This window comes from Gallus gallus, chromosome 14, assembly GCF_016699485.2.
Source record: "Gallus gallus isolate bGalGal1 chromosome 14, bGalGal1.mat.broiler.GRCg7b, whole genome shotgun sequence".
In the NCBI taxonomy this organism is placed as follows: Eukaryota; Metazoa; Chordata; class Aves; order Galliformes; family Phasianidae; genus Gallus; species Gallus gallus.
In genome coordinates this window covers 6,947,824-6,970,979 of record NC_052545.1, presented here as the reverse complement: position 1 = coordinate 6,970,979, position 23,156 = coordinate 6,947,824, and the positions used below count along the sequence as shown (strand labels likewise).

Sequence of the window (23,156 nt, the reverse complement as noted above, 5' to 3'; positions counted from 1 at the left end):
GTCAGCATCGTGCTATGGCTTTAGCACATGGAGCTGGTATGAATTGGTGCTGGTACACAGTACTGGGTTGCTACTTCTCTGCAACACAGCATGGTTGTGCACAGCTCCGGCTCCTGGGAGCACCTGGGGGCAGCGGAGCTGGAAGACGCTGGGGCCGAGGAGGCAGTGCTGGTGGGCAGTGCAGGCAGGCATTGTTGCAGCCCGCTGACCAGGTACCAGCATGCCCAGTGCTTCAAGGGGTCTGCACTGAGGGCTGAACCAGGATCACAGGATCTAAGCTGCTTTTGGCTTGAGGTCATGGCATTTCCACGTCTAAGTGGCACTACTGTAAACAGAGTGGAAAGAACATCCCTCTGCTGCTTAGAGGCCTCGCACGCTCTGTTTGTAGTCTGGGTTTGCTGCTGGGGAGCTGTTAATGCTGCCTGCAGGTGGGCATGCCAGTTAATGTGTGTCAGAGATAAATACTCCAGACGCGATAAAGCTTCAGGTGCAGGGAGGAAGTGCCAAGCCATTCACTGTGCCATTCTTAGCAATAAACAAACATCTTCATTGAAAAGTCTCCTGTTGGCAGCAGGTGCTGAGCAGCAGCTCATGGGCGAGGGGCTGATGTGGGAACATTGGTTCCCATGCTTGGCTGGCTTCACACCATGCATCCCCTGGGGCCTCCATGCCCACCACCACCACCACCACCACCACCACCACCTCCTCCTCCTCCACACCAACAATCTGCGTTACTGAAGTACCTGTGCACAACTTTAAGAGGAAACATGATCGTGTGGTTAAATCACAGGGCCAGGAACATGATGTCCTGGGCATGGTGCCCAGCACGGCAGCCGCGGGTCCCAGCACCTCCCTGCCCACGGGTCTCAGTGCTGCCCACAGAGGCAGTGAGCCCGGCTGCCACCAACCACCTCCCACGGTGCTCCCATGTCCGGACACATGTCCATAGCACAAAGCACCTCATCTCGTGCACACTAAGCACTGAACTGTGACAACCACGTACAAAAACAAGTGGGGTGAAATGCTGGCCTGGACACAACCGCTTCTCGCAGAGCTCACTGCTCTGCTCTCCCCATTTTTGTTACTGCCCATGCACAGCCCATTTCCTATGCTTCTGACAGGTGAAGGGTCCCAGCCTGCACACACACAGATGGGAACATGGGTGAGAAAAGCAAAGTTCTTGAAATCCCAGCAGCCTCCCATGACAAGCTGTTCTTAAAGCAGGAGCCTGTTCCAGGTTGCCACATTCACATGGGCTAGAACCAGTTACCACTGCCCGCAGCCTTTGTGCTTACATTTCCTTTCCTGCGCATATCAACAAACAAAGAAAGATACAGAGGGACAGATTTACCTTGACTAATTGCCTGGAGCACGAAGTCCCTGAGTGTTCAAACAGCAAATCGTTTTCATGACTCAAGTTCCCTTGGCTACTGGAGGGCCAAAGAAGCAACGGGCCTCCACCTCCAGGCTTTGTGTGATCAGCCAGCAGGGGCTGCACCTCACCATCCCCACAGGAAAACGCCTTCAGGTTACCCACAGTGGTGTTGCAGGCATAGGATGCGAGGAGCTGAAGGGAGCAGGTATATGAATAACAGCATCACCATTTCTTATTGTCCTACTTACATCTGCAATTATGAGTGCTGTTGTTTCCTACTATTTGCCTACTAGGGACAACAGCTCCTTTGCTTAAGCTGCACTATCACTAATGTATCTTATATAATGCCTTATATTTCATAAGACTCATCCTTAAAGTTTCAGGATGAGATGCTTTTGGACACACCGGGAACCTGCAGGGCCCCAGCCTGAGCTGCTGCTGCCACAGTGAGAGCACAAGGCAGCGCCGGTCCCAGCCCACCTCCAGCTCCAGGCACCTTTGGCCCCAGCTGGGCGCCTGCCCGGGGCCATTTGCCCTCTGCACTGCAGTAACAGCAGGTGAGACAGCCACAGAAACCCTCACTTTCCAGTTGCGAGGCAGGAAAAAGATGGGAGAGGCACAAACAATGAGATTCGCCCCTCTCACCCCAATGGCGGATTGGAACAGCGTGTACTCTGGCAGGACATGGACAGTTTATTATTCCAGTTACTGCTGGTTTATTGAGGGCGTCTGACAACTAATAAAAGTGGAAAGTGTCTCAGGTACTTGACTTAGGCTCTTTACTAGTTTAGCTCTCTCCCCCAAATGGACTGATTGCATCAGGCAGATAAGTGTACGTGTGCGAAGGGTTTGCTCTCATTGCAGCAGCGGTGCAGCCGCAGGAAGGCTCAGCCAAACAGGCAGCCGAGAAGCCCCAGTTCAGCACAGCACCAGGTTTCCCCCTCACTGGATGATTTCTGAATAGGTTTTCCATGCTTTCAAACAAAAAAAAATAATTTAACCAAAATCATCACCAGAAAAAAGAGAATTACAGAAAACATACCTCAATTTCCCATGAATTTTGGAACCAGAAACAAACAGGTGTTGGACTTTGCTCTGAAATAAAGCACGCCTGCTCTCCTCGCTTCCCCAAACTACATTTTTTTTGTCAGTAAAACATCACCACAGTCCAGGTGAGAATAGCAAAGGAACCCACTTTCACTCTAAGGATATACCTGGTAAAACATAAGCCTGCACGTGGACATCACATGTGTGCTATTAAGCACAGATGTCTGAGTGGCAGAAACACACGCAGGGTAGCTGGGGAAGAGGGACACACCTGGCAGACCTGGTCTGAATGAATTTTACAAGAAAACAAAACTCACATTAGATTTCTTCCACTTGTCACAGCCTTCACTATAACACATCAATCTCCAAAGAAACAACTTACAAAACTGGTTTTATTCTCAGAACTGAGCTTGACCACGGCCTGTTCTGCTAACTGATGAGACTGCCTTCTTCACACTGTGAATAATGACAGACTTGAGCAATGATCACCACCCCCAGGTAAGAGGGCTTTCAATCGGTTGATCTCTGTTGCACCTACCCCATAATTGCAGATTCAGAGTTGATTAAACTGCTCTGACAAAGCCAGTCATCTCACCGCCACGAAGCACGGACCTCCCAGTGAGCAGCAGAACATTCCTGCTTACAGGTCAGCACTGTTTGGTCTGTTCAATATCATCTAGGTAGCTTTCGGTAGATTTGGTTGCAGGATGCATTTCCATGCTTTTCAAGATGGAAAAATGGAACCAGCTTTTCCTAGATAAAGGTTTTTATTAGACATTATTCAGAAATAAATCCTCCTCATTTCCAGAGATATTTTCACAGTCCTCGCAAAGTTTATATGGAATCAAATAGAAAACCAAAACCAGTTCAGCCCTTGAGCTGTGACCAGCAGTGGGCATCACAGCTAACACTCCAGGCCCCTCATTGCAGCAATGCTGCTGACCATCCTGCGAGGCACACTTTTTGCAGCTTGCCTGTAGTCCTCTGGCTTTGCCTTCAACAGAGTTACAATATTTTGCAGTGTTCTTGATGGCTGAAGGCCAAGGGCATCCATCACATTTATTAGATAATCTGCAAGATGAAAGATAAACACGTAGTTGAACAGGCAACAAGCTCTGTGCAAACAACACCCAAATAAAAGCTGTTCTTTATGGTAACCAGAATTCTGTCACTGCTAGCTAAAAACCACAGAAAAACTGCAGTGTATTTGGAATCTAACTGTACTGATGAGTATCTTTGGCTTCCTGTACACTAGCTCAGATAACTGTTCTCTTCAGAGGCCTGAGACACATTCTGCCACATTTCATGGTCTGCCCATGACATTCCCAGGGTGGTCAGCCACCATGGTCACAGATCACAATTGCATTTTCAAAGGCAAAGAGCTTTGAAGATAACTTGTTTTACCAATCACTGCAGTGGTCTCGTGGTGACACTCTCATGAACTTAGGATAAGAAACAGACACCTCAGTGTACTACAGAACCACTTTCCCAACACCTTCCTATCAGTCCTCCCTCAGTCACTCTGCATGGCGTGGGAGAAGACAGAAGCAGATATGTGCCAACTGTCTCACTCTGTTCTTGAAAGTTTCTCCACGTTGAAAGTAACTTCAGTCATCTCACACCTTCAGTGCAGAAGGGCTGTAAGTTAATCATCGCAGAAGAGCAGATCTGACAGGTTTTGTAAATAAAGGATGATGGTGTCAGGTGCCCCACAGTGACTTTTAGAAAGCCTGTGGCTGATTTCTCCTACTTCAGCTATCATGTGGATTGAAGAAATCAACTAGGTGCCCTCTTCGTAGCTCACTGGAGCACGTAGACTCAGCACACACTGTATATTCTAAATATGACATCTACTGGCAGTGCACAGCATTCTGATAAGGAGGGAAAGGGCAGTGTCACACATAAAAGGTTACATATAAATGTATTCCTTGCTAAGGCTGGCTGTAAGGAAATTGTCTCCATTCAGGATGACTCTGACAGACAAAAAACAGAGCAGGAAATAGCAGGAGCACCTACTGGAAAACCACCTTTCCCTCAAAGAGGGATGCAACCAAACAATGCATGAGCTGTGAACCACTCACTCCTCCACTCAGTGTGCCAGATAAACACGCTCACGACTGAAGGGAGAAACCCACACTGCAGTTCCTAAACCAATGAAAGAACCCAACGTGCCACAGCAATGCTTCTCAGGACAACACATGCACCAGCCTTACCAATGTCTGTGGAAAGCTGCTTTGTTGAATGCACTGTGAGCTCTGGTATCTGCAGGATGACTTCGCAGTAGGTCTGCATCGTAGCTCTGGCAATGGAGCCCAACCAGTAGTCAGCCATGTTGTCCAGCTCGGGTAGTTCATCTCCTGGACAGAAAATTCACGTTAGCAGAATAGCAAATTAGAGATCAGCAGTCTCACTCACCTTCATTTTCTGGTTTTGTAACCAGACAATCTGTAAACGGTTGACTGTTTCTTCAAGAAGACATTAAGGAATTCATTAGGATTCAGTTTATCAGCTGGTTTTGGAGCAAACAGAGCAGCTACACATCTTCCACAATGCACAGTAGTATGGAAAGTTAGCTCAGGACCCCAAACACTTTCTTTCCTCTTTCACTCCTCCAGACAATTTCTGAAGGGCTGACTGGTGAGCAGGCTAAGATCAGAGCCATTCCCTGGCACATTCTATAGGATCATCTTCAAGGCCCATTCTATAAACTACAACCACGACAAAGACTCAGTTTTTTTTTCAGTGTCTTTAAGGCACACGGGGTTCATCAGCATTCTGAAAGCTAAAACCATCAAACACGCAAATACTTCAAGCTGATGAAATAGTGTTAAAACCTCAAGTGTGCATTCTCAGAAGGCTACAAAAGAAGGTGAGAAATACCAAGCCCTACGCAATGTTGGCTCTGACCGTCAACGCTGTCAGGAGACAAACCGCAGCCAATGATCCTGGGCTGCCAGCCTGCTGACAAGTAACACTGTTAAACACAACAGGATACGAACAACAGGTATGAACAGCCATGTGAAGAATGGATGTGAGCCAAAACTCAGCTTGCTGCAAGGAATGAGTGAAAAAAAATATATAGAAAGAACTCCTCAGGGCTTCTGAAGTGTGTTCTAGGGAGAAAGTCTCAAGGAGGCAACTGCACCACTGCTGTCTCAGCAGCCACTGCACTTCCTTCAGTGCATTTTTTTTTTTATCATTCCTGCTGGTATCTGACCACTAAAACTCAGGTAGCAAAGGCAGCAGTGGAGCTTTAATGACTTTGCAGCTGGAACTGAAACAGTATGGAAAAGACATTTAACTGGTCAACATTTCCGAATTGTGTCCTTCTGAGAAAGATCCTGACTACAGGGACAGAACACAGGGGTGGACGTTAAGGAAATAAATTCCCAAAGATGCAGAACCTGTCCTGAAACAAGACAGACTGCAGAGCAGTTTCTGACCATGGGCTCCTAACCTTTATAACAGATAGGCGCAGCTTAGCATGTCACATAGGGTATAACTGGAGGTTCTTTCCTGGATTTACAGAGGAAAGAGATGGGGAGAAGGCCTGTTTACTAACAGCATTACTATCCTGCTTAAGAACAAATAACCTTTTCCTGTGGAAAAGAGCTCAGTGAACCTCTCTCCTTTCCCTAACAACAAATGAATGGTGTTTGGTTCTGAGTGAGGTCACAGAAGACCACAGAGGTGGCCACCTTCTGTTTGTTAGCTTAACACAACAACTGATAAAGGTAAGATTAAGCTTATGGGACATTCTCTGCAGATTTCATCAGGGTCTGACAGCTGAGCTACTTCATGCTGTGTCAGTTCCTGCAGCTGCCTTGAGAACCCCAGTTTGGATACTGGCTGGGGACAAGAACACACCACATGACCAGCGATGCGGGGGCATCACACAAGAGGGCCAGCCAAACTAACAATTCACTGCTTCTAAACACAGTTAGAAGATTCCATCTCTTCACTTGTCCCTTGCTCTGCACTCCTGCACATCTCTGGTGTGTCGCAGGACTTTCAGGAAGCTGATTTAAATCCCCTTTATTGACATAATTTGAGAGAAACAAGTCCAGAAGGAAAAGAAAACACACAAAAAAAGAACACTTTCCTGTTGGTGGATGATAAAGAGTGGATACGGCCATACCACGCAATCAGCACAAAGGAAAGGGCAGGACTGCAAAGCTGGAGCAAGGCTTCTCCTTTATCAGGCTGTTAGGCAGCCAAGCCACTCCGTGAACTGTACAGCAGTAGACATGATAAGGAGCAGAAGCCATAAAAGCTAAGTTGAGAACCTGTTCAAACAAGACGATTAGTTCACAAGAATTTCCTCCCTGCCACCTCCCAGTACACAAATACAGCTAAACACAAACCAAGCACATTTTAATATTGTCAAATACAAAGCAAACTATCTTGGACATCAATAACTCAGAATGTTGCTCTGAAAAGCAGTGACACTGCGAAGCCCTTTCTGTCACTGGGTTTTCACTTTGACACAGATTCTTAGCACTGGGCTGTGGCAAGAAGAATACAACCTGGCGATGTATAGAGCTTTGGCTATCAAACCAAACGAGGCAAAGTTATCTCAGCCCTCTACACAATAATGACAAAGGCAAAGTTAGAAAATGGTATCATGTGCTGACATCCTTATTTCAAGAAATACATGGAAATACCAGAAACAGAGGACAGGCAACAAAAACGACCAGGAACTGTAAAGCAAGTCTTAATGTGAGGCTCAAGGAGCTCCATTTATTTTATCCCCAAGTGGATTTAAAATGACTTGTTTTGCTTGAATTCTGGACACAGACCCAGATGTCTTCTGTCTGAGTGTAAGAGCTTTGGCACCCCAGTGCTTCCTTCTCTCCATGTGCAGGGCAAAAAATGGTCCCTCAAGGACTAAATGAAACACAACAAACTGCTTTTGAGCTTAATAGGAGGTACTAGAGTGAGATGTACTGACCTGAAATATCAAGGGCAAAGCTCATTACTTAGCCCTTCCTTCTTGTCAAAACAGCTGTAAGACCAGTATTATCTTCAGCAGTTAAGAATGTTTTCTCAAAAAGCTCATTTGCTTTTAACAGGACCATGCAGGTCTGCTTCAACTTACCACATACACAAGCACTGCAGCAGTACAGGAATTTTGATCACAGCAAAAGGAGCAGAAAAACAGAAATTTATTGGGCATGAGAACATCACTGAAGAACTCAGCAATAGCAAAGGCCCAGGACTACAATTGAGCCATAGTTAAGAGCTGCAAAAGCTATGCTAGAGAAAGATCGAAGCAGCCTCACTCCCTGCAGCTTCTCCCCCTCACACTATGACTTCTGGTTCAAGGCATTCTCCTGCCTGAAAACCAGTTCTGCAAAACTCACTGCACAATACCTTATTTTTGGCCTGATCCATTCCCAGAACTCTTTTACCACACTATCAAAGCAAAAAAATACAAAGCCAGAGACAATAGCAGCCCAAGCTCCAATTGAAGCCACCACAGACCTGTGTTGTAAGTGAGCGCCCCAGAAACAGTGGTAATGACAACATACCACCCTCAAAGGACAAAAGACAGCATACCGGGTACTCACACTACACGTGAGAAAGCACCCAGGATATTAGATGCTGCTCCAGCTATGGTAACAGTAGTAATTCACACCCTGCATCCAATGCACAGTCAGTTTTAATGAACAACAAACTTAAATAAGCTGAACTAAAGCTTCCAGTTTGAACAAAACTGGAAAGAAGTTTATTTATCATTTAGAGACTCTTGGAAGAAACAGCACAAGCAGATGGTAGAAAACGGATCTCCAACAGCTTTGTTACCATAACAGATCATACCCACGTAAGGCCAAGATGTGAAAACTTTCCACCAGACACATCATCTTTGGTTTCACCTCACCTTGTTCAGGGGGATAAGGCAATTTTCCAGCATGTAATGCCAGTTCCAAAGCAGAATCCTCCTGCGTGACAAATGGTTCAAGGTGGAGAGGAAGCGACATAATATATTGCCCAATCTAGAATAAAAGCACAAAGAGCTGAGTCACCAAACAAATGTGAAGCAAGTGCTTTGCTTGAGAAAAAAAGTCAACTGCAGCAAACCACACCTGAATGCAATTTGCTGCTGAAAAGTGTTAGTTAGAAAGACACCTGGAAATTCAGTAGCAACCTCCCCTTGAAACTTTACCTGATACACTTCCCAGGAACTTCCCAAACCTCACTTAAGTCCTCAGACAGCTAAAATCAGAACTACTCGTGACAAAGTTATCTCACAGCTTGGCTGAATACCCATTTCTATTAAATAAATAAATAAAGCTTTAAAAACATAAGCTGGCAGCTAATTGTAATATCTGAACAGCAAAGTTGGCAGTAATTTAGAACACCAACTAGGAGAATGCAAGTGGAATTTCCATGCTGACAGCAGCACCTAACTGAGGAGTGCCTCAGCAGTAATGAGCTCGCTCTACCTTTCAGCTCAGGACACCCCAGCAGCAGAAAGGTTTCATTGTTATTCCATCAGAAACAAAAAACAACAAGTCATACGGGGATTAGAAAGGTAAGAGCTCAAGCCTTTTTTGGCTTCACAGTATGATTGAATCACTCCAGTACACACTGCAGGAACTTCTCTGCTACACGAGCTGCATTACTAAGCTATGCTCAGTATTCACCACTACAAACAGAAGCTGGCATTTCCCATCCCATTACAAGAGTTAACACAGAAAACAGACCAGTTCAATTAAGAAGAAGCTCCCCTTGTGCTCCAAAAGTTATTTTGCTATTCTGGGATTTGAAAGAGATTTCATAAAAGCTACAAAGAATGGCACAATTAACAAGGACCGGGCCATTGAGTGGATCTATCACCATCATATTACAATTTAAACAAATGCTAAGATTTTGCTAAGAAATGGTGAAACACAGAAGAGATCCCTTCCCCTCAGAGTTGGGCTCCCAGTAACTTTCTTCTCATGCTCTTACATTGCTGATATATTCCAGAGGAGTCAGGCTGAAGTTTGGCAGGTCCTCTGTCAGGGTCTCACCAACACCACCAGAGGTCCAACTCTGTAAAGCAAACAAACAGCAGAACAGATCTATGGCTTTCTGGAACATAAAGTCTATAAGTATTCTGGGAAGGGATCATTCAGTGACACAAACTAAGATTATCCATGAACTACTAGAAATCAGAAAACAGATGGTGAAAAAGCTGCTTCTCTTGTCCTCCCACAGCCCCAAAACATACACACCCTTTCCACATAGGGCCCTATGGGAAATACATGCTCACACAGATTAGAAAAACAGTATCTCAAACAAACATCAGAGCTTTCAAACAGCTGTCCGCCACAAATGATGTTTTCCACTGAGCATTGCTCAAGGGGAGAAAGGTGATGCCATAGGGAAACGTTCTGAAAATGAGAAAGGTTAGCAATATTGAGCTGAACTCCACCCTAAGGTATCCCATGGGTAAACCCCACCACAGAGCAGATCAGATCAGTGTTCCCATTACTCACCTCCATCTTTGAAACAAGTAAGAGCTGTTGCTTGATGCGAAGAAACACAGAATCAAAAGCCAAGTGGTGTGCCAGCTGGTTGAGGCGGCTTAGTGCAGATCGAGATGAAGACAGCAAGTTGTGGTTACTCGTACCTTTCTCCTAACACAAATACACAGAAGTTTTACACACAGACAGCACTAAGCTGACCACAGAAAAGCTATGTTGATATCCTCAAAGGGGTCTTCATTAGGCCATTCTAATAAAAAGAGCGTTCCTCTGCCATGATAGAGCCTGTTTCCTTCAGGATGCCCTATTCCAACTACTTATTCGCCATAGAAACTGAGCACTGCTTCCCAAAATTTCTAACAAAAAATTCAGCATCGCTTTCCAGCCATACCAGGTGCCAGCACAGGCCAGATACTGAGAAACGATTCTTCCAATTAACTAAGTGTTTTACATGAAAAGCACATGTGGAACTGTTTGGTAGAGGTTTAAAGTCAACATACTTATGGCACAGCTGCACAAATTGCAGGTAAATTATGCACAAAAGAAATCAAAACGTTTTGAGGAAATAAGAGGCAGAAATCAAACTTGACCTCACTGTTGTAAGTCCACGATGACAGCCAACATAACTCAACTCTACAAGATGACAACTACAGTCATTCTGCCCTGTTCACAAATGCATGCATAAATGATCTTGCAGAATTATATTTCAGAATAGATGTGGTAATGGAGTGTAAGTGGCAAAGGAAGTCTTGAGAAGATGTGGAGTGCAAAATTTGAGATCTCCATCATCAGCACTATCATCCCAATGCTTTCTGTGACAGAATTTCCCCCACCTGAACAGACAGGAGTTTGCACACAGAACAGACGGGATAAAGGGAAGAGATGAAACGAGCCTGGATTTCTTAGGTTTGGACATTTCATTACTCAGCAGATTGGTATATTTCTCAGCATAGTTCATCAAAAGATTAAATGTAATCACTCTGATGGGGGAATCCAGGCCTTATCTTCCAACCGTGCCCCCAAGAGCAGCTTGCTATAAAGGCAGGCTCTCTCCAGGTAGGCTACCTTCAGGGTGTACAGTGTTTCCATAAGGCTGGCATACTCAGACGGATTCTCCTTCAAAAGGTAATTGTATTCCTGCCAGGGATTCTTCACATTGCTCTTCTTTTCTGTAGCACTGGTATCCTGAAAGCCAGAAAAGCTACAGGGGCTGTAGGAGTCCGAGAGATACTTCCCAGCAGTTGACAAAATCCTAGAAACAAGAGCAAACAGTCACCAGCAACATTCTGCAACATTCGTACTGCTGTCTTCCTGTTGCTCCAAGGAAAACCCCTGGCAGCATCTCAACATAAATAAGAGAAAAAGTAGCAGTCAGAACTACTGGGGCCTCTGACTCAGTCACCCTTTTGACACAGCCTGTGATTATAGCTCTACCCTCTCGTGAGATGACAGGTGATTCAGTTGCATACCTTCCCTCCCACAGCTGGAAGACCGCAGCACAGATGGCTCCACAGCTTCCTACTGAACAGTGTACTGCCCAGTGAGCCCTCCAGAGACAGAGGGAAAAAAAAAACCGTTGAATGCTAAAGTAAGAGGAAAAAAAGTAGCAAAATCACTGCAAAGAGATCATGCAGATATTCCAAAGTATTGGTAGAAATGTTTTGAAACCAGCTTTTCACAGCTTCCAGAAGGGAAATGTATAGCAGTAACAGGACACTCCCTTTTGCACAGCAAATTAAGCCCCACTGCCTTTGGGGTCTCAGAAGCAGTAGATACAGGACATAAATCTTTTCTCTGGTATGATCACTAGGTAGCTCAGGGCATGCACTTATGAACAGCTTATGAGCAGAAGTCATGGTACTTCTGCCCAAGTTCCTCTGTCCTTTGCACTGCACAGTGTTTGATTAGGCAGACTCCGACTGCTGTCTGTCAATCTAAGTGAAAAACACTCCTCTTCAAACAAGGTTCTTTTGGGTCATATCACCCAACTGATCAAACTCACCTTGTGGATCAGCTTAATGCACCTGTAAAGCTGTACCGAACGTAGTGGTGACTGCGACCTGGCTTACTGGTGGCAGTTATATTCATAACGTGTACACATACATATATACCTATATGAATATATATTCACATAGACATATATAGAATACTTATTTTATATACAAGTTTTCCAGTACAAGGTTAACTCTTCTGGGCAAGGCAGAAGAAACTGAAAAACATATGCAAGTTTTAACTGTTGAAGAACTGCTAAGTGCCTTTAAGCATCAATGCTGTCTTTACATCCCTTAAAGAGAGAGAGCCTTCACTGGTGGCAGGCACCAATCACAGCCAGCTCTCACTCTACTGTGCAACTCAAAGACTGCACAAATACTGGGCTGAAAAAAGGAGAAGAGGGCTCTCCAAGTCTAGAAAATATGGAATAAACTCCTGGGTGCTGCAGGCTGCTGTGTACTATATCACGTACAGCCACTTCAGTCAGAATAAAGCATCTGAACATACAAGAGGCTGAACAGTGCACTGTTTACAAGCAACAGAAGACCAACATGCTAACTGTGCTTTAGGGTCCTCACATTATAAGGAATTGATCAGTCAAGGCACACATAGGTGCATACTGGCAAATGATTCACACCTCATGTCATTGTGGGGGAGGGAGAGGGGGTTAGAATAGTGACAAGGTGATCCAGTGGCAAATTCCTTCCTCAGCAAAATCTAGTCCATTTGATGGCCAGCCAGGTGAACAAGACACATCATCCATCTGTCCAAGGAAATGGATTCTTATGACTGCCTCAGAGCACAGAATTGAGGCAAACTCTTTCTGATCCATTTCTGATGCTTCAAAAGGCAGGGAGAAAACAACCACTGTGGCTTTTTTCCCCTTTACAGTCTACAAAGGGAAAGCACCTTGGGATTTATTATCTTTTAACTTATTTATCATGATGCCTTATGTATTCAGTTCAGCAACGCTTACCTGTTGGCCAATTGCTGCTCAAAGTCTCCACACTGACGAAGGAGCTCACCACAAGTAGTAATTATTCTGGGAAAGAACAAGACAAAAACATATTTTGTAATTTTAGGCAGATAATGCCAGATCCCTAGAGAGTCCACCTAACGAAGGCGTAAATAAAAAGTTTTAAAAACGCAATAACCAAACCTGAGTCCTCAGAGGACAACTTTTAATATGGCTACCAACTCTGCACCCATTGCTTAACATCCTGCTGTCAAACTTTTGCCAGACAGCCTCATCCACACATTATTTACTGTCATTGTGGCTAATACCAGCTCAGTGTCACCGGGAACATTTCTAAGAACTGCTGGTATTTCAAATGTTATGACATGCAGTCTTGTCCCAGATGGGGTGGGGGTGGTCTCACAGTCCTTACTATGCCAGCAGCAACCTGAAACCCAGCCACTAATACTAGTGCTACTAGAAGCACTGCAGCTAAGTAGGCACAGCCCTGCATTCTGCACTCAGAACTTGCGTAAACTGACCCTGCATAATTCCTTTCCAACTCTGATAGAAAAATCAGTTCTGAGACATGCAAAAAAAAATCCCCTTTACCGAACAGAGTTTTGGAATGCAGTCCAGTCCTCCTGGAAAAGGGAGTCTGATGGAATATCATCCAGTTTACATTTCATTCGTATCGACTGCAGTGTATTTGTAAAGTCAGATGTATACCTGTAATGAGAAATGGAGAAAAGGCAAGTATTGGTGTGAGACAATAGTCCAGAGAGCAACTTACTGCAGATCCTGTGATCTGCTCACTCAGACCTCTACAAGAGTGAAGTAAGAACCAGAAATATTACAACAATTCAAAAGAGACACTTGTTTCAGCCCAAGATGAAGACCTGAATAGCCACTGTCCACTAAAGCCTACACTGGAAGTCAGGGAGAAACTCAGATTGCGTGCTTGCTACTTCAATTTGCTGCATATGAGTTACTAGGAACTCCTCACACTTGTGATGATGTATGAGCAAGACATTTTTGTTATCACTGCACTAATCACCTCTCCTAGGAGAGAGCAGACAGTTTATAAGACTGCTCCAACATCACTTGGCCCTTGTTCCAGGAACACAGTGACAACAATCTCATGAATTTGTTTTCTCAGCTACTCCCAGATGAGAACAAATTTAAAAGAACATTTTGTTTCTCCCCCTCAGACTTATTTTGTTTTCTAAATGATGCCCATAAGCTGATGGCATGCATACTGCTATGTAATTGCCTATAAAGGAGATGAGGTCAGAGAACTGTACTTTTCTTTTCCCTCTTCCCCCTAGAATGGCAAGGTAACAGCTTGTGAGCAACTCTTTCAATATCAGGAAAGAATAAGGAAGTAATCAGCACTGGAATACCATCTAAATGGGCTGTCAATTATAATAAGGCAAGAACTTAGGGTGAATCTCACTCACAAGGGTGTCTTGCATGTACAGGCACGTGAATACAAAGTCACTTGTCTCAATAAGCATATACTTCCCAAAAGAGTTCTACTTCCATCAACTTAGTTTTTCTTACATTCTGTCCTTGGAAACATTTCCCCTTTCAAAAGTATTTACTAAAAATCAAAATTCAGCCTAAGTAGAACAGAAAACAGCTGAGGGACGTTTTCCCTTCAGTCACAAGATCCTCAAATTTTCCACTGAGAAACAGTCACTGCCTCAATGAAGTGATAGAAGGGGATATCAAATGACACGTTTTACAGTTATAGATACCTTCAGCACCCAGCCACCTTTCATCAACTACAAAGTCACTGGCCACAAGCCAAATGCTTGCTACTCCCTTAGGATACATGCAGCAGTGTAATTAGAAGCACCTTACTTTGCAAATAGAGCTTTCAGGGCCTTAAGGAGCCCACATACTCCCAGTCCATCAGTGAGTTTAATGCAGTTGTCGATGGCTCCAGAAGCCAGAATGAAGAGTTTGCTGACTGAATGATTCAGTTCCTGGACACAGTCAATTACTTCCCAATGTTCCTAAAAAAACCAAAAAAGTTAAAAAGCTGAAGCCATCTCTGGATTGGCAGCAATATCTGATAGTTTTTCTCCAGCAGATTTAGCAGATCTACACGGTGCCTGTTAAGGGGTAAAAAAAAGCAGAAGAAAGGAGCTATCTCAGCAAAATTTACTTAACAGTAACTAAATACACAAACAGGAAAAATATTGCCAAAAAGGTAAAGAAAAGAGAGCAATGGCTATACCAAAGACCCTCGTTATTTACTAGAAGTTTCAAGCCTCTCCCCACATAGATGAGCAAAGAATGCTACATTACCAAAGGCACTGCACTGATCTGAATGAGCAGATTTTCTTCTTCGAGGTCTCCATACTTTAGTTGAAAGGGCTTGTATGGATGATACACCGCTTCTACCAGTTCCATCACTTTTACCAAGTTCTGCTCCTCTACAAAGAATCAGAAGTTTAGTCCACAAGTAAATGAACGCACCATTAAGAACTTTATTTCAAGCAACACGCATGAGTTCTTCAAGTAGATCACTCTGTCTATGTAAGCTTGCAAAGTTGCCCAACAACTCTCAGTCTCAAAGACTTTTTTTCTTAAGCAAAATTATTATCACTGCCTGCTTCTTAAAACCAAGATGTTCTGCTTCAACAAGCACCTCAAGAAAATCAATAACTGCTTCAAAATAGCCTGGGTGACAAAAATCTATTAAATATTTCAATTTACAGTAAAGTATTGAAACTGTCTGAGAGGTGAAACGCGTTACAGTCACAACTCAAAAAGGGTACAATCCTAATTTATCAGAAAGTCTGGTTCGTATTTGAAGTAACTGACAGTAATTCAATTTACTTAGGTCTACTACTCCGTTATGTTCATCAACCAAGGAACCTTGAGCTTAGGCTCCCAGTGACATTCTGCTGAGCAGAGAGCTGCACCAAGTCCAAACAAAAGCCAGGTGTGAATGATGACTTCTTGAGTCAGAACCAAACACCAGTTGTTGCCACGAAGTTTTGCCAAACTCAAATTAGCACCAAACCAGAACGAGTTTGAACTCCAGTTATAAGCAAAAGCTTTTACACCCTACAGACAGCCAAATAATGCAATGGGTTATCCAAAGCTCGTGCCTGGATACTGTCAAGATCCGACTGGAGTAAAACATGAAACATGGCCTGAGCTCCTAGCGGACCTTGATCTGACAGGAGGTCAGGTTAGATCACCTCCTGAGGTCCCTTCCAACCTGAATTATCCTATGAATCATAACTGAACCCTCCCCTCACTAAGTAGGAACTAGTTTGACCCTGTCCTGCTGAGTCACTTAGCCTTTCCATTCTTAAGATATTTTTTGTTCCCAAACATCTTACCAGACAGCATAAGAAATGGTAATAAAGAACTAAACCTCTTTTTTTTTTTTAAACAAACAAGCAAACATACCCACTTGGGAAACAGAATAGGAAGACAGTTGCTGAACTATTATCTTCTAGGATTTCCCATTTTTCCAATTTCTTTTTGATTTCTTCTATTATGACCCACAAATTAAGCCAAGCCAAGGATATAAAATGACTGACGAAACACAATCATGAAGACAACAAAGACAGACACAATGACAGTCATACTTCCCTGAAACTACCCAGTAATCATAATTTACATGATCAAGTAAGAATAAGGGTTTAAATAGCTCAAGACAATGTTATGAAGAATCAAAACAGGAAACGCCGTCATAAAAATGCTCCAATTTAGGATTTTCCCATACCTAGTCTTTGAAGGGCCCCTACCAGATTAACATAAGACTATAAACAGCCTACAGTTCAAGTAAGTTATAAAACCTATGTAAACACTGCATCTTTCTGCTTTGTGGTTTGTGGGAATTATTCACCAAATCATGACCAAAAAGAGGTGACAAACATCACAGGGTCAAGAAAACATTGGTTAGCTGAATCACATGTCGAGGATGGTGCTAAAGAATAAGCTACGAACAGTTCAGAAATAATACTTGGTCCCATACAATCAATTGATCAATATACAATCCAGTATCAACAGACAAGCTGCAAATATAACTTAAAAATCTAATGGAAGAGAAAACCTAGTTGAAATTTACTTATTTAGTAAGATATTACTTAATTCCAAGAACCTCCTCAACTTTAATTCTTTGTGGTCTTCCACAATAGGTTCCATGGTTAGCTTCTTTGGAGATATTTCCTCAGCTGCTAGGTAGAAGAAACACTAATGCTTGTAAAAGGAAAAGTGCTAAATACTATTTACCCAAGGCAGTAAGTATACTCAGAAAAGGCCTGCTTTAGTAAACTCATTCAGTGCCGTGTCAATATGTTTAGCCTAAGTTGTACACACACGTACACAAACATAACACACACACACAAAGGTACAAATGCCATGGTGGTGGTAAACCTGATAGAAGAGTGGTAAACCTGATAGAAGATGTAATCTCTCCCTCCATGTTAAACTAAACAAAATCTCAGAACAGAGATGTACAGAGGTGTTGACAGAACAGTGCAATAAAAATTCAGTGCAGAAGCCCTACTCAGATTTGGCAGCATGGCCATTTCCAGCCCTTTTGCAAAGTGGACGGTGGCATCATAGAGCTCCAGCAGCTTGCTCAGCTTGGTTTCCTGGCCCGTTCTCTCCATGGCAGTGCTGAGGCAGACAGGGATGGATGGCACCAATGCTCCTAGAGTTTGAATCAGCAACACAGTCACAACTTCGTGGGGTTTCTTGAAAACCTGCGGTAACAGAAAAGCTATTAGCAAAAGCACATTATCTCAGAGGAACACAACAGGCAGCAGAGAGCAACAGACAGCTTCCAGACAGAGTCCCACCATGCACAAACTGCACATCACTGTCTCTGCAAAGACAATGACACACTGTCCTAATTCCAAACTGAGTGGGTTCTGTCAGCTGAGAGGCTGATACCTTCTCTCCTTGCCCCAGACATGGGCTGTTGCCCACCAGCAGGAGCTGCCCTCACAGCAGCAGCACCATATCTCAGCAAGTCTCCCTTCCTCCTGAAGGAGAGGGGCAGAAGTGGCAGAGCAGATGGGTGTGCAGATGCTGTCAGCAGACACAGGATGCTGAAGCCAGGAAGTAAACAGCTGGGAGAGAAAGCAGCAGGGAACGGGACTGCTGGAAAGAAGCGGACACAGGAGAACTGAATGCTATTTGGCCCTCACTGACTTTATTGCCAGAAACTACCACAGAACTTTGAAAATACTACAGAAACACGAAACATTAAACATATCCCCAGAATAGGTCTGAAGTGATTACGCTTTGATAGTTTAAAAAGAACTATCAATTGGTGACAGACAGTGATACACAGATTGAGAAGATGGCATTTTGTGAACTAACAGATTGCAGATTCCTCAAATGACACAACACCAACCAAACAGAACTGAATAAAACCCCATCAATGGTAACAACGCAAAGAAGGTCTGCTAAGACAGCAAGAATCTCACTGGTCTAGCATGCAGGCCACCTGTTACATAAACCTATGTCTACAGGTACTTCACTATTGAAACTGTACTTCAAATGCAGCAGCAGCAGGTTTGTCAAAAACTGAATTCAGCAGAACACAGGCACTGTAGTCACTGGAATAGCCAGCTGGCAGAGAACAGCGTTTGAAAACAGCACACTCAGTTTACACAGGTGTGTTGGAAAAAAATACACATATGGGTAAGTTGTGAAGCAATAGTACTATATTATGAGTCAAATTAGTGGTCAGATAAGCAGAAGTCAGCACAGGAAAGGCTACTAAGACTGTAATCAGCTGGGAACTTTTATTTACACGCACCACCCTCAACTCTAGTAACATAACACACGTTACAGCCTTTTACTGTGACTCTTGCCAGAGTCTCTTTCAATTCCCAGTTTAAGAAAAATATCTGCTAACATGTAAGACACCTGACCCATAATTCAATCATTAGGCAGAAAAAATACATTGCAAGAAAACACTGAGCTCCTTTGCAGGATGAGGCTGAGCACTTGGGAGCAAGCTTTGTAACATGAAGATAAGAATCTCCTACCCTTCATGGATGAAAAATTCCTATAGGCTTAACAACATGAACACATTTCTTCATTTAACTGAAGAAAGACAACAACTTTTGGGGATCTCACATTATCCTTGTCAGGAAAAACTTCAAGGAGTGATAGCAGAAGCCCCCCAGTATCTCATTCCAAGTGACACAAATTGCTCCAGTACGACCTTGAGGGTTTCCTCCGGGATAAGTGATAAATCAGCTGGGGCATTTTAACTGTCATGCAGCAGAACACATTTGCAACACCAACAAATTAGATTTAACTTAAGATACAGATGAAAGTGATAGAGCAGCTTTAATGTCAATAACATAGCAACCTTGCTGTTGATAGGACAACAGAAATCAAATCTTGTCTGCAAGAGTTAGACGAGACTGAAAGTTGCAAGCCCTGTCTTATGCCAACAAGACACAGGATAACTGAAAGAGTGAATACTGATGAATTACTCTGAGCTTTATGAGAATGAAGAGTGTGGTCATTCTTGCCCTCTCCCATACCAGCTCTCCCACCAGTATGAAACAGTGACTGCACCTGTGTTGCCCACTGAAGCTGCGAGTGCCAGGTCCCAAGGAGTGTGTCATACAGTTCAGTCAGCTGGCGATTCAAGCTTAAGTCACTCTGGCAAAGATCCTGCCACACTGCCACCAGCTGCACCTGCAGGGGTAATAAGAACTGTTCTGAGAGGAGAACCAACAGCTCACAGATCTAGATTTTGTTATTGCAAACCAACATCATCTCAAGCAAAGCTCTTCTGCTAAAACACAACACCCACCCTGACTCTCCTCTACAGATTTTAATGTAACACTTTGCTATATAATTTAGCACCACAGAAGGAACCAACTTTCAGTGTGAAGCTGGAGGCTTCTTAGCGGATTCAAAGTTTTAATTAACATTGGTATTTGACTCATAAAATGAGACTGTAACCGATATCCCCACATAATAGTTGAAATACCTGACAAGCCCTAGCCTTGAACTTAATCCTCAAAAGTCACAGTCATGAGAGAACTGCTGAGGATCAGGTTATGGTTACAGAACTGTCTGGAATTCCAACTTTTAATCTTACCTGAAAAGAGTTTACAGAAGTCAGCAGCTGGCAGGTTGCAGCAATGAAGTTATTACTGACATTGTCACCTCCAAGAAAAGCAAAGCAAGAACAACTACAAGCCACAGAGATAACTCAAGCGGAACACACATATCCTATGTCTATCTTAAAAAAGAAACACAAAGCCCTGAATGGAGGATTACTTGCAAAACATGAGGAGTAACCAAAGTTGTTAAGAGCCAGGAGAAGTTCGAGACCTGGAAGAGAATAGGTTCCACTTTCTCTGAACAGAACAGGTAATGTGATGTAACAGCTCCCCCTACAGCCTAAGCCAAGCAAGAATTCAAGTTTTCATTTCTCCATGACAAAATACCATCCAAATACTTACTTTGTGACACTTATAATAATAAGCAAGAAGCTGAGGCATTCGATCAATTTCAGTGAAGACCTTCACAAACATTTTTGCCTGATCTAATCAAAACAAAAAAAAATAGGCAGTTAACAATCTCCAAGTGTAGGTGTTATGTTTCACCATCAAGAGATCACATCTCCAACAGAGCAAGAGAAATCTTCTCTTAAGCAAAGGGGCACAATGGCCCATAAAGAAGGACACTTTAATCTTTTGTTTGCTCATCTTCTCAAGCAGGAACAAAACTGCCTAACATCCCCTTTCACATGAGAACACACAGCGGACTTATGATGAATTGATTTAATGCCATAACAAATAAAAGCATCCAGAGTAAGACAGATAAAACCAGAACAATTCCTAGAATGAAATTAGTTTCCAGAAAAAAAAGCTGCTATCTACAAAACTAAAGGACATCTTACAAAGTCCTCCATTTTGCTTTCACTGCTCTTCAAACCGCTACTTAAATTAGCAGTCTCAAAACTGACTGAGGATGCAGTTAGCTCTTCAGACAAAGCCTTTAAACTCAAGTGCTCTACAAGTCTGTTTTGTACCACAAGGGTAATGACTATAGATCTCTCCAGAAAACACTCACAGAGTTAGAGAAACTAGCAATGAGACCTTTCTTTTCTAAAAAGGACCCAGAGAGGAGACAAACTATAATACAAAGTCATTTAAGTAAATGCTTTGCAGCTACATAAGTCACAGAATACAAACTCTCTGGTGATGTGTTTGTATTACTTTCAGAGGAGCTGGCACCTGGCTGCACCACAAAAAGCACACAACCCACAGCCAAAGGCCTTTAGGAAACACATCTCCTTACCCAAACAACATTTTACTTTTTGAATAAAAACTGCATTGACAGTAAATGACATCAAGCCTTACTAACCTACAGACTGAGAGTTAAAAGCAGCCACAATCTGTGGGCTGGCCATGGCCTCCAGGCGGTTCTTCAGAGCCTCAAGATGCACACACTTCTCAGAGTAATCCGGCGTATCCACAAGCATAGCCAAGCTGCTCTGCATACTTGTTAGCTTGGCTGCAATTGCAGATACATCCTGCCACCAGAAAAGGAGAACCAGCTTACTAAACGTGACATTACAAAGCATTAATACCTGTTTCATAATAACATCTTAAAATCACTTCAACAATCTGCTTTTAAACACAGTTTTCCTGGAAAGCTGAAGGGCCAAAGACCCTATGAACTAAATGAACTATGAACCAAAGAACTATGTGGCCTCTACCTGTGTTTTAAGGGTCTCTTCGATATCTGCGCTTAATGTAGTCCATTTGTCTGCTTCCTGAAGAGACTCAGCAGCCAACTGCATTCTAGATTTCACTCGGTCGATCTCCACCAGGACCTACAAAGTTAAAATAAAGCATTGCCTGTTGATACAAAAGGTAACTGTCACGGCTGCTTATAGTATGAAAGGTATTTTTAGTTTGGATTTTAAAACTGGGTGAACTGATCTCAGCTGTTAGAAGCAGACATAAGTTGGCTAAAAGAGCTGGCGATATTAAAATAACTTCCCAAAGCCAAACAACCAAAGGTTGGCTTGAATCCTTGATTTATACTTTTGCAGCCACTTGGCCTGATGCTGCATACCCAGCTATCAGCAGGGAGAACCCTGGGCCATAAGCGTTACAATTGATAACAGTAGCTGATGGAACTGTTTAGCTGTCCATAACAACACAGACACAGGAACAGGCTAAGAGATGGATACGAGGACAAGCTGGAAGAGCTGGGGCTGTTCAGCCTGGAGAAAAGAAGGCTCCAGGGAGACCCAACAGCAGCTTTTCAGTATCTAAACAGGGACTATGAGAGGACAGATTCTTCAGCAAGATCTGTTGCAATAGGGTAAGGGGAAACAGTTTCAAACTAAAAAAAGAAGAGATTAGATATGAGGAAGAAGTGCTTTACAATGAGGGTGGTGAGGAATGGCACAGGGTGCCCAGAGAGGTGGTGGTGCCCCCATCCCTGCACACACCCACAGTCAGGCTGGATGGAGCTCTGAGCACTGATGGAGCTGTGGGTGTCTCTGCTCAGTGCAGGGAGTGGGACCACACAGCCTTTAGAGGTCCCTTCCAACCCAAACCATTCTACAACATGCAGACTGCACCAGGCTGTGTTGCAGGTGCTCACTTTTCTCCTATTAACACTAAAGAAGCCATTTCACGCATTTTTAGCTCACTGGACCGTTCAGAACAAACAGCCCTGTGAACGCTGGACTCCACATGCCACCAACAGTCACCAAGTAAGGCAGGAGCCCACCTGCATCGACTGCGCCGTGTCCTCCTCAAACCTCCTGATGTCCTCCTTGACCAGCACCATCTGCTCCCGCAGGAAGGCCGCCTCCTGCCGCAGGGCCTCCACCTCGCGCAGCACCCTGGGCATGCTGTGCAGGGCCTGCTGGCTGGCTTCTGCGGGACAGAACGGCACAGCAGCGCGGGGCTGAGAGCTGCAAGGAGGTGACGCCCGTCCCACACGCACGCAGCCACGTCCCCGCCGCCCGCCCGTCACCTTCCACCACGTTGTTGACCTCCTGGATGAACACCTGCAGCTTCATCACCAGGGTGGAGGCGTGGGCGTCCGCCTGCCCGGGCGCGTCCTGCTGCCCGGCCCTGAAGGCCGCGTTCACCCAGCTCTTCACCTCGAAATCATCGGCCATGAAGCGGGAGATATCCATGGTTCCGCTCCGGGCCCAGCAGGCAGCGCGCCCCGCCCCGACCCGCCGTACGACGCGGCACCGCCGGCCCTCCCCAGGGCGGGGCCCGGGCCGCTCCACCCCTCAGGTTCGGTAGCTCCGCCTCAGGAAACGTTAATC

The 23,156-nt window shown here is 44.1% G+C and overlaps 1 protein-coding gene across 2 annotated transcripts; it reads right to left on the bottom strand.

The window, feature by feature from the left end:
- Positions 1-3,170: 3,170 nt before the first annotated feature.
- COG7 (component of oligomeric golgi complex 7) lies at positions 3,171-23,057 on the bottom strand. Of its 2 annotated transcripts, NM_001277564.2 has the most exons (17): positions 22,853-23,057; positions 22,604-22,752; positions 21,576-21,692; positions 21,221-21,389; positions 20,314-20,396; positions 19,415-19,537; positions 17,379-17,577; positions 15,158-15,285; positions 14,708-14,862; positions 13,454-13,570; positions 12,863-12,928; positions 10,960-11,146; positions 9,907-10,047; positions 9,377-9,460; positions 8,304-8,418; positions 4,636-4,779; positions 3,171-3,493 (listed from the first exon to the last, which is right to left on the bottom strand). In NM_001277564.2, exons 1-17 carry the CDS (start codon positions 23,016-23,018, stop codon positions 3,327-3,329), a joined length of 2,310 nt encoding a protein of 769 aa, NP_001264493.2. In that variant the 5' UTR covers positions 23,019-23,057; the 3' UTR covers positions 3,171-3,326. The 2 variants fall into 2 exon arrangements, with proteins under 2 accessions (NP_001264493.2, XP_040503314.1); XM_040647380.2 differs by lacking the exon at positions 3,171-3,493 and having other exon boundaries at positions 4,642-6,708.
- Between the last annotated feature and the right edge of the window lie 99 nt (positions 23,058-23,156).

Excerpts from the sequence above, each read along its gene's own strand:
- COG7 (NM_001277564.2), bottom strand. The coding sequence starts at position 23,018 with ATGGATATCTCCCGCTTCATGGCCGATGATTTCGAGGTGAAGAGCTGG. Across the intron at positions 13,571-14,707 it reads CTGAAAGCTCTATTTGCAAA|GTATACATCTGACTTTACAA; the intron begins GTAAGGTGCTTC and ends TTCTCATTACAG. Across the intron at positions 3,494-4,635 it reads GCAGCTTTCCACAGACATTG|ATTATCTAATAAATGTGATG; the intron begins GTAAGGCTGGTG and ends TTCATCTTGCAG.